The sequence below is a fragment of the Rhinichthys klamathensis genome, unplaced genomic scaffold (genome assembly GCF_029890125.1).
Source record: "Rhinichthys klamathensis goyatoka isolate OS25496 unplaced genomic scaffold, OSU_Roscu_1.1 h1tg000281l_1, whole genome shotgun sequence".
NCBI classification, from domain to species: domain Eukaryota; kingdom Metazoa; phylum Chordata; class Actinopteri; order Cypriniformes; family Leuciscidae; genus Rhinichthys; species Rhinichthys klamathensis.
Genome location: NW_026606800.1, coordinates 7835329 through 7847400, shown reverse-complemented (window position 1 = coordinate 7847400; position 12072 = coordinate 7835329). Strand labels below are relative to the sequence as shown.

The 12072-nt window shown below is 36.6% G+C and overlaps 1 protein-coding gene across 4 annotated transcripts in view; it reads left to right on the top strand.

Moving 5' to 3' along the window:
* Nucleotides 1–12072, top strand: part of pde4dip (phosphodiesterase 4D interacting protein) — a 64956-nt gene that overhangs the window by 22730 nt on the left and 30154 nt on the right. For all 4 annotated transcript variants that reach the window (XM_056269499.1, XM_056269498.1, XM_056269502.1 and 1 more), the window contains exons 4-9: nucleotides 3000–3113; nucleotides 5063–5139; nucleotides 8056–8179; nucleotides 8424–8587; nucleotides 8712–8868; nucleotides 10951–11004. In XM_056269499.1, the coding sequence (XP_056125474.1) occupies nucleotides 3000–3113; nucleotides 5063–5139; nucleotides 8056–8179; nucleotides 8424–8587; nucleotides 8712–8868; nucleotides 10951–11004 (690 nt within the window). The remainder of the gene's footprint in view (nucleotides 1–2999; nucleotides 3114–5062; nucleotides 5140–8055; nucleotides 8180–8423; nucleotides 8588–8711; nucleotides 8869–10950; nucleotides 11005–12072) is intronic.

The following is a 12072-nucleotide window of genomic DNA, read 5'->3' as shown; positions in this document are numbered from 1 at the left end:
GCTGACTGAGTTTCTGTGTTTGTTGCTCATTGTCTTTACATAGTTATTGTTATGATTAATGACTCCTAGTAATGATTGATATATGCTTTCATTCCTAATTTCTAACCAAAAGTCCATATCACTTGTGCAGTTTGTCATCTGGCATTGCTTTTATGGCAGACAAATCAGTCATTTGCATTTTTTCGGCATATGTAATCCTTTAAGCGACTGTTTCAAAGCCAGTTCCCATTAGCTGGCTTATAATACAAAGCTCAAGCACTCAATAAGAGTCAGTCAGTCAGCTCTGACAGTAAATATAGACTGCATGCGTATATACCTCAGTGTACGGCACACAGAAGCTCACTGTCTTTGGCCTCCTTGTTTCAGATCTCTGCCCCGTCAGACAGTGACAGAAAGACAGAGTCCAGACGCCGATGTGTCTCTTTACAAACATGTCAAACCTCCCATTTTCCTCCCACAATGGAAAACCTCCTGTAGACCTGTAGAACTCAAGTTCCCTCGCTGACAGACTGAGCAACGCAATCACCCTCATGAGTCGTGATGGGGCACAGACAGCCAGCGCTAGGGAAATAAGCATGAAAGAACAGTATTGCACTTATGTAATCCAGTCTCACTGCCTTTAACAAAGTCGCTTGCATTTGATGGTAAGACTGATTCCAGATTGAAATAAATAGGGTTTCGCTTAAATTTAAAGTGCCCGAGGCGACATTTGTGTGCATGAGCCCCTAATGAGTTTTTAGGGGTCTCCAGTTGTCAGTCCCAGTTGTCCTAGACTTTGAAGTTTAGTCCGCCGAGCTTTTTGCGCATATGAAATTTCTCTTTGCAACGAAATCAATCATATTCAATTTCATTACTTATTTAAGCCATCTATTGATTAGTATTATTTTGTGCAATATTTTTTCATCTAAAAAAACCTGTGAAAACCCTGTCACACTTTAGATTAGGGTTCAATTCTCAGTATTAACTAATTATTAACTACGACTTTTGCCTCAATAAACTCCTAATTACTGCTTATTAATAGTTAGCAAGGTAGTTGTTAAGTTTAGGTATTGGGTAGGATTAGGGGATGTAGAATAAGATCATGCAGAATATGGCATTAATATGTGCTTTATACTGTAGTACTAATAAACAGCCAATATCCTAGTAATATGCATGCTAATAAGCAACTAGTTAATAGTAAGAATTGGACCCTAAACTAAAGTGTTAGCATGAATCCTAGCAACAGAAAAGCTCCCACCAGTGATATTAATAGCATTTATATGCTATTTTTAGGCGTGTGTGTGTTTGTAAGCCTTTGTGAAATGATTTTATTGGGAAATGGTGAATCTGTATCCACATAAGTGTTTGGCTTATTGGTGTATATGTTGGTTGTGGTTCGAGGAGGCTGTCGCTAGTATGAAGGAAGGATCCAGTCCAGAATTCCTTAGTGACAGCTGATACAGGATACCTCCTGAAAATAACCCTGAAAGGTACTGAGTCTTACTAAAGTTCACTTTCTGCACAGTTTAGAGCCATACTGCCCTCCAATGGTTAAACTCTGTGACAAATAAACATAAATTCAAGTATTTACATTATGTATCATGTAAATTTACATTTACAGTTACAATTACATAAATATTTAAGTGGGTCATTCTAAATACATGTATATAGGATAAATTATTTATCTCATAATTTTTAGTTTGGGGTCTGTAAGATCTTTTCATGTTTTTGAAAGAAATAGTGTAAATCATATAAATTAGTTCTTTTGTCAATATGTTTTAAATGATATTAAAATGTTAATAGTGGTAATTATATGGGTCATTTTTAAATACTCTATTTCTCACCAATATGGAACTTCGATAATGAAAAAGTATTAATATATGAAGAAACATTCCAGATGTTCATACTCCAGAAAACTTTTTTTTATGTGTTAAAGTGGTCCTATTTTTTTATTTTTTTTTAGTGTGTATTGTTGCTGTTTGAGCATGAAAAAGGTTTGCAAAGTTACAAACCACAAAGTCCACTCCAAAGGGAGTTATTATTATTATCAGAATGTTTTTTATGTCATTAATTATAGTATAATGTAATATCAATAAGCACTGTTTCTGACCTCCCTGAAACACCTCTGTTGTAGTCTTGAGTTTTCTTCCGGGAATGTAAACGTCAAAATATCAAGGCACACTCAAAAAATGTCCGAGGCCTGGTTGAGTTGCCTTAGTAGTCTGTTGAAACGCGCTGTTATGGTAAGGGGAGTGACATTTCTGAAACGCACTCAATGCGGTTGTCTAATCAAAACATACAGGTCTAGCTGACCAATCAGATCACATTGCGTTTTTTAAAAAGTCAAGCATGAAAACCTATTCTAGTCGACCCCAAGAACAAAACAAGTCTGTTTACATATTGTTGAGATAAATCTTTGTGGTGTGCTTGATAGCCGGATATAGTCGACCTGAGTCAGACTGACACCATACACTCAAAGTTGTTTGAGTGAGACTTGAGTTACAGGTTTAGTAATAGTAAATATCAGATAAAGGATGGCGGTTGTAAATCCAGGTGAATCTAGTTGAATCGTCCACTTTTGGAATGAGCAGTCTGTGATTTTTAGGACGTAAGCCTCCTCTATCTCTCTGTCTGTTCTATTTCATTGTCTGTATCAGTTAACACATCACGCATACCCATGATCCTTAAAGTTAATTCCTTCTGGTGGCTGTTGAAGTAAAAAAAGATCCTCATAATCACCCCTCCTTCTTTGCATACACCACACATGGTGGAGGGGGGAGGGGGGTTTAGACCCCTTTGAGAAGGAGGACCCTCAGTGTGTCACTTACAGTTCATGTTGATGTTGTTGTCCTAGTTTTAGAAAACCTACAACAGTACATCTAAGTTGGCTTGTTTTAGATATCTTCACTCGCATTTAACGTGAGCGTGTGATTTAGGCAGTATGGCACAGGTATGAGGGGTCTGAGAACCCCTACGTGAAGGAAGCGATCATGTTTAACGGCTACCGTACTATTTCACAGCACCTCAATGACCTGAAGAAGGAGAACTTCAGCCTGAAGCTTCGCATCTACTTCCTGGAGGAGCGTTTCCAGCAGAAATTTGAGGACAGTAGCAGTGAGGATGTCCATCGCAGGGTGAGTGTCACTAGGCTACACTTAATGTGTTAAAGTAACCAATTAAATTTGACAAGAAAATATGAACCAATTATTAGCCATAAAGGTCCATCATTTGCCTGTCTATTGCCAGAAAATGCATATTTTAGCACATTTTTTGATAATGAACGGCCTGAATGAAATTGCCTGAAAAGACAGGGGCAAGTCACAGATTTTACTCCAGTTCATTGATTACATGTTGATATTTTGTGACAACAATGTTATGGGAGGTTGTTCTGTCATTAAACATTCTATCATAGTATTTTCGTCACAATTTAACAGGAATCGTGCAATTAAGCAATTATGAAATTCTAAACGATTCACAAAACACCAAAAACTGTAACAACAAAATATCAAACCATTGTTTTAGCCAATAAATATTGCATGTAATAAATAGAAAAAAAGTTATACATTTGAAACACACATGTCTGTCACTGAATCTGTTTGAGGTGACAATAAGCTTTTACATAAGTACATTCTAGTACTATAGCATTTGTTTTGCTGGCTTGACAAATGCAAAGACCTAAAATAGCCCATAGAGCCGCAGACACCCAACCAAGACAAGTCAAACAGTGGACAACAACTGCAGCCTGGATATGTGGCTCTATTTAAATAAACAGTATTAATATGGATCAGCAGTCTCCTGCACCTGTCACAAACTGACTATCGGCACAGGAAAAACTGGATTCTGGGTAGAGTTGACTGACTGACTCTGGTTGGGTTTGGTTTCTAGGGGGAAGTAAAGGTGACACTTTCTAGCAGCTGTTGTCCATGTACTACTATACCAGTCTGGAACACAGAAAAAGAAGAGTGTATCACTATGCATCACTATGTTTAAACATAGTTTTGTTGCATATTAATTGACATACAGGTCCAAAAGTCTGAGATCACATTGAAAATGTGCGATTAATAAACCAAAACTTCCCTCAAATTGTTATGCTGGTAATTTGTAGCACACACAAAAATCTTTTGGATCCCACTGTATATTTATGTATCACATGTCAGGTCACATATAGAGGCCCATTATTCCTAAGGTGCATGGTTATAATATTTATGCATAAAGCATTAATATTGTAATGAAAACCACACCATTATTGTATACATGGCCCAACAATCTTGATTGGAACAATTTGATTCATTTTGATTTATTAGATGAAAATGCATTCATGCACAATTGGACTTAAAATAGCATTACTTAGCTGTTCTGGTAACTGATACTCACAACTGAAGTGTGTGTAAAGCCCAAAGATGCTGTATTAGTGCCAAAACCAGGCTATTTCTGTGTCTGACCTTTTCAAATGAACCTGAGAAAACAAATATTAGTCCCACTGACCAAAAGGCAGCACAAATCATTAAGAACAACTGATATATGACAGTGCTTTCATTCATCAAACACCATTTAACTGGCGAAGCTCTCTGAGGGTTACAACGGGATGTGTATGTATCATTTCAAAAACATATCGATGCACACACAAGTACTAGCAGGAACTGATCTCTTGCCAGCTACACTGAGTATCTGGTGGTGAGAGTTATAAAAGTCTCGGTTGCTGTGGGCTGGTGCATTGTGGGAAGAGGAAAGTAAAGGGGTCAGGTTTGAGTGCTTGTCAGAGAGAGTGAAATAGCAGGTGGTTGGCGTCTCTTGTTCTATTTTAGGGTGAGACTGCAGCTGCACGTGCAGAGAGCTCACGCAGGCTCTGCAGACTCAGCAGAGAAGATCCATGAAATATTTAGAATGCAGATAAATGTATTCAGACAAAAATATGTTGGTAGAAGTGTTGGAAGAATGAATTTCTAATGGACGGTTTATTAGAGGGAATAATAATTGAACAGGAATAAAGACAGGAATGCAATGTGGTAGAACAGCATGCAAACTCTGAGACTTGCAAAATGTAATAGTAATGACTTTTTCAAAGAATCCCTTTGTTTTTCAGAACATTGAGCTGAAGGTTGAGGTGGAAAGTTTGAAACAAGATCTCCAGGAAAGACAGGAAGAGCTTGACAAGGCCCTGTAAGTATCAAACAACTCAAATATATTCTTTATATATTTGCTGTTCACAAATTACAGTTAGTCTACATTCACACAGCAGAATATGGTTGTCAGTCCTGAGTTCTAAATCCAGTTACATTTGCACAGTTCAGTTATAAATTAAAATATAAATTAACTGACTTCCATACATTTTCATACCGCTCTCATACCTCCATACCTGCACTTTGAGAGCTTATACGAACAGAATAATCTATGAGTTAATGATACAAACACTGACCGTGTGAATGTAACCTTTTAGTTGTTAAGACAAAAATATAAAAATGAAAATGTTTAGCTAAGTGTCATCATAACTGCTTTCTATATAATGAAGTCTTTATTAAGAGTGCATATAGTGAAGCCAAGCATAATCAGGAAAGCAACTAAAGCAGCTGAGACATAAGTCTGTTCTATGAATCTTTCTCCTTCAGTCTGGTGATCCTCTCTCTCACTCATAATGCTGGGCTGCTTCCAACTACTATCAGGATAGCTGCTTCTCATAGGCATGTGCGACTTATCTTGCTATACTGCCAAATACAAAAGGCCAAAGCATATCGCCAAGTCCATGTCGAACACTTATCAGGTTTAGAGGACAAGACAGAGTGTCATGATACCCTTTGAAAAATGGTATCATGAAAAACTGCAGCACATGGCCCTGTGACATTATTTTGCTGATGAAAAGGCTATTTGAGCCCCTTTTAGACACTTGAATACACACAAACACTACCTTTCAAAAGTTTGTGTCTCTATAAAGTCTCTCAAAAGTTTGCCTTGGCTTTTGGCTTGCTTAGTTGGGGACATTTAACATTTAATATTCAATAATATTATTGATCTGCCTTACTTAAGGTGGACGTTGACGCAATTTCTTTTAGAAACAAACTTTGTTATATTGTTATATTGTTTTTGTTATATGTTTTTGTTATATTGTTTTCATGTTATCACTGTGAAGCGCTTTGATACAATCTGTATTGTAAAAAGCGCTATATAAATAAAGGTGACTTGACTTGACTATAATGCTCACCAAGGCTGCGTTTTAAAATGTAATTTATTTTCTTTGATGGCAAAGCTGAATTTTCAGCATCATTACGCAGTCTTCAGTGTCACATGATCCTTCAGAAATCATTCAAATATGATGATTTGCTGTTCTAGAAAATATTTGTATTATTATCACCGTTGAAAAAAGTTCTGCTGCTTAATGTTTTTGTAGAAACATCAGGATTCTTTGATGAACAAAGTAAAAAATAGTCATTTGTTAGAATTTTAAAGATTTAAAGAATCTTTACTGTCACTTTTGATCAATTTAATGAAAGAAAGTTTCAATTTCTTAAAATAAAATCGTACTGACCTCGAACGTTTGAATTGTACTGTATGCACCTGTCTATAGTGGCAAGGGCTAATTCATTCTCAGTAAAACACACAATGAGCAACTTAGTCCTCACGTAAGTGGGGTTAAGTTTGGTGCTTTATGGCAGAAGCTTTGCTTTTTCTTCTACAGTTGGGTGGAAGTGTGTCAGTAATGTTTAAATTTACAGTAGGATCCATTGGCCTTCAGGGGATCACCTATAAATGAGACCCCCTTCCTTCGTGTTATTTTTCAGGTGACATCATTGTTCTGTTGAAGGGCCAGTTGCTATGTGTCATTTCCATCACACGCTCTGTTGGTTCTGATGATGTGTTTGCCGGTGACCTGAGTCTGAGTCTTTGCCATCAAGCAAAAATTCCCCTCATAATTTCTCCTTACTTTTTTCTTCATAGCTTCCCTTAAGCCATCGCTCCGACCCTCAGAACTGACATTCGGTTCACCGAGGACTAAAAAAATCAGAACTGAATGATTTCACCTCCCGAGCTAAATGACATGTCTTTAGGCTGTGATTGCTAACATGTTGTAGTGACTGATCAGGACGATCGCTCAGACCGATCGTTGCAGTTATGGATGTCCTGGCACAACTCAGTTAAAAACCCAGAGGTGCCGTTTGCTCCGGATCAAACAATTACAGCGGGGTCAGTGCCGCAGCCATCATCACGTTCAAAAACAGCTCCGCTGCAATGGAGCAACGGGGTCTGGAAAAGCTGTTATGAAGTCCTCGAGAGGCTTCTAGAGCGTTGTGCTGAGTGAAAGGCTCTCACAGACACTCCAGAATACTTAAAATGTCAGAGCAACACCCTTCACACGCACAAAGAACTGTTAAAAACATCCCACAGGAGACATGAGCAAAGATTGTTACGACTCACCTTTGTGACTCTCTTCTTTTGCTTTAATACTCTTTGGGGAATGAAAAATGAAATAAACTCTTTCACTGAGTCTGAAAGGTATGAAAGTGCTCAGGGACAAAGATTAAATAAATCAAACATGACCACTAGCAGTAATTTGTTTTTTGACCCCCCCCCCCAAATCGTGATTTCTATAAATAACATTTTTAAATGGAAACTATATAAAAAAAAATTTGTATAATTTATTTTTAAAATGATAAATTATAATTATCAAGTGTTTTAGAATTAAACTAGTTTGTTTATATATATATATTCTCATTTATCATCAGAACAATTACTGATAATAAATGAGAATAATTATTGTCCTAAAGAAATCAGAAAAGTTACTTTCTAGGAAGTAGAATTCCCTCAAAAATTGTAGGTGCGTTCACTAACCAATCACAGTCCAATTTAACTGTGCACATATAAATTAAGCAACTTTTATTTCAATGAAAACACTTCCTTTCTTTGTTAATTGGGTTTATTATATACTTTTAGATTCTTGTTTAACTATGAGACAAATCCACAATGGCACAGGCAGCTTTCATATCAGAAGCGTCCTTTTCCCATTTGTATCTATGGATTTGTTTTGACGCATTCTTTCCGAATTGTTCACTAAAGCTGTTTTGTTTGTATTGTGTTACTTCACAGAACCACAGCAGAGAGTCTGACCAATCAGAATGAGGTGGAGGTGCAGCGTCGCTGTGAGGAACGGCAGCAGGAGATCGGACACATGCAAGAGATTCTGGAGACCAAGATCCAGCTTCTGCAGGAGGTGCATATTACATTCCCACACACAAAAATCTGACACAAAAAAAATCCACATTTACAGTGCTTAGTATTTAAAACACATTTGCTGCTTTTGGTTACTTACTCTTGTAATTGTGTGTTTTTGAAGCAAAGTCTGTATAAGAGACTTTATAAAATCCTATACTTAACGTGTTTCAGCATGCAGAAGCAAAACTGTCCATTTTATTTTATTGCATTGCATTGCAATTTACTGCAATTTTTACTTTCAGGAGGCCCAATTGGCAAGAAGTGAAGCAGAAAAAATGGCTTCTCTGGCTGACTCGGAGACCCGACGCTGTTTGGCCCTAGAAAGGAGGATGATGATGGAAATGCAGGGGGGAAATGAAAGCTTGTCTGCCATGGCACAGCTTGATGCGATGTCTGAGAAGGACAGGTAAACATTACAGCACTGACTATGAATATGACTGAATATACTGAAGTTATTTCAGGGATTGTTTTAAATAATGATGATCTGTTACTCAATCTCTTACGCCTTTTCTTCTCTTTGTTTCACTTAGGTTAATAGCAGAACAGAATGAAACCGTATGCAGGAGAGAGCAAGAAGCATCCGATCTAAGTTCACAGAGGGATGTCCTTACTGCAAAACTAACTGAGCTGGAAGAGCAAGTGCAGAGCCTCAACTTTTCCCTCCAGCAGAAAGAGAAACACACACAGGTATACAATAGGACTCTCATCCATCTAAATGCACACATATACCCCTTTTCCACCAAAAACGAACTGGTTCGGAACTGGTGCTGGTTCAAAGTTGGTTCGGAGTTGGTTCAACTTGCGAACCTTCTCAGAACCTGTTTGTTTTTCCACTGACTAGAGCGCCCAGCGAACGACGTCGTTACGTCACTGTGTACGTCGCCATACATCTTAGCTAGAAACGCTTGCAAGTACATTACTTTGGGATTATCTCTAACTCGTGAACCAAGAAGGCTTTAAAAACAATTGAAATATGTAAGTCTTTTAATCTTTTCCTTTGATATGTAATCTTTTCTGATTAGTTACTCCTGTCTTGTCTTTTTTTTTTTTTTTCATTTATTTGTTCTATATTGTGACTGTTTTCTCCTTTGCTTACATAACGTTTTCAATAAAAAAAAACAAAAAAAAAAACTAGAAACGCTTGCACCAACTTCAAGCTTAACAATTACAATGGCGGACTACATCGTGTTTCTGCAAATGTTTCTCCTGGCTTTGTGATCCTATATTATGTCAGAAAATATGTTATCTAAACCCGCCCCCAGCTCCCGAGGTAAGCATGACGTGGTAAAAGAACGGTTCTAGTCCAGCAAAGAGTTGGTGCCGCTTTGGAACCAGTTTTCCTGGCCGAGAACCGGTTCTTTGGCTGTCGATACACAAAGAACTGGTTCGCGCGCAGGCACCGGCTCCGAACCGGCTCTCAAAATGCGTTGGTGGAAAAGGGGTAATAGATTTCATGTGGCCCTGATAATCAGTAGCCGTTCTTAAATCTGTCACCCCTGCAGCGTGTCACAGAATAATGCTTTTAGGCATATAGCATACACACTCAAACTTACTACATGCTCACATAATTGTGTGTTATATGTGATTGTGCATGTGACATCTGACTCTACTGTATTGTTCAGTGTGGTTAAGGGAGCTAACTAGGTCACTTTGGCCTCTGGCCCCTATTCAACCCCAAAAGAGAAAGTGGGTTCGGATATCAGACTGTATTTATAAACACATACACACACAGTCATGCCATTGCAAATAGGTCATGGCACATGCAGGAGTGATTCAATACTTCTCCCAGATTAGTATATTTACAGTATGGGTATAAATCACATAAACAGGGAGATTTATATTAACTTCACCTTAGATTCATATGTAAACCGAGACGTATAAAATCGGTATAGCCTGCATGTAGATAAACATGTTTAACATTGTAACAATGAATCAAAATGACTAGAATATGCAAATTGACACAAATGCAAAGGAAATTGTTTAACCCTATAAAGCTTACTGTATCATATTTAATACATAAGACCTTTAAATTATCAACGTGATCAAAGCTTTGCTTTTGTACGCAATATACTACATGCCTTCTGTCTTTTTTAGTATAATTCTGAATAAAGTTTTTGCTATGAAATCTTTTCTGATTTTATAAAGTAAATGTAAGATTAACTTTTATATTGTTAGTAATATTTCAATATGGACACTTACTGTCCTAAAGCAACTTAGGTTCACATATTATCCATATATTTTTCTTAAGAAAATTCATCAGGCTTTTGAGGAATGTTTATTTACACATCTCTCAATCATCATTGTATTTTGTATTTTGATATAAAACAAAAATACAGAGCTTTGATAATAAAACTAAGCATTTAAATATCTTATTAACTATTATTATTGGGAGATATAGAGTGATGTGTCATATTTGTATGCATTTTAAGTAGTCTTTTAAGTAGTCTGCTCACTGTTATAAAGAATTATTGATTTACATTACAAGCTATCAGAATTTCTTCTTACTTTTTGGCCATATGAAAAACAGCAACTGCAACAAATTGCATATTTTTACTCAGTTTGGGCCTCAGAGTCATAAAAGCCTCATGTATAATCAACAAAACACATGCAAACTCTTTTTTTTAAATTAAAAATAACATTTTAAATAATCATGTCAGGCTTTACAGGGTTAAACAGAAATACAAAATCAAATGTTTATATTAGTCTTTTAAACTGTGTCATGGCTTGTTTTGTAAAGAAGTAGGCTACATATTTTTTTCTTTTTTTTAGACCCTCAGAGAAGAACTGGCTCATGGAAAAAGCAGCACAGAGCAGGAGATGCAAGTAAGACTTTTTATTTTATTATTTTATAAGTCAATCTAAAGGTATGAATGAATTGAACATTTTTAGGAAAATGGCTGTAATTTTACTGAAGAAATAGCATCACCAGTGTGCTGAGAGCGACATCTAGTGTACAGCCATAGCAAGCTGAGACTGCACACGAGCACACACATTTACAACCATTTTAAAAATCGAACAGCACTTGCCATTTGTCATCCAATCCATGCTGTTTTTCTGGGTTGTTTATATATATATATTATATATATTTGGTATTTTCATGTATTTTACTTTCAGTGCTGCTATTTGCTCTTGTAAATAATTTTTGTCATGCCATAGACAAAAAAAAAAAATCTAACTGAGGGGTTAAAGGTATGCAGTATTCGGTTTCTTGTTTAACCTGGGTTTGCGAGGTGACAAGTGATGACATCTATTTTTTAAATCCTAGCACTTTCTTGTCCCACAGTTAAACAGCGTATTTCAACTTCGAAGTGATTTTTCAAAATATAATTTAGGCCTAATCATTTACATCACACTGTACACAGTAAAATTAACTGAGTTTTCATTATTATTCTGTCTCACAACAGCTCATTGCCCTCACTGTCACTGGTTGACATAAACAATTAGATAATGCTACATTTGCCTGATTAGGATAAATAGGTTTTTGATTAAGGCTGTTTTGTGTTTTAGCACTGTTATGGTGTTCTGTCGCCATTGTCTAAATTCTAGAGACATTTGAATGAAAAATTCACACAGGGACACCACAAACGGCCAGTATGTGCAAATATGCCATAAAACATGACATCATTCAGTTATTTCTAGCTAGAATTAATAGTAATTTATAACAGATTGATCCATCTATCCCTTACAAGGTTGGTGTGTGATTGTTGATAGCAAACCTGGATGTTTAAATCATTGTAAAATCAACAAATGACATTCTTCACTGATGCCATTTACAAGCAGTGCTAAAATGCAGTAATTAATTGACCCATTACAACCGCACATTTATTAATGTTAATAAAAAGCAACCATTCACACAAATTCAGGATTGTAACAAGGAATGTTTAGATCAGT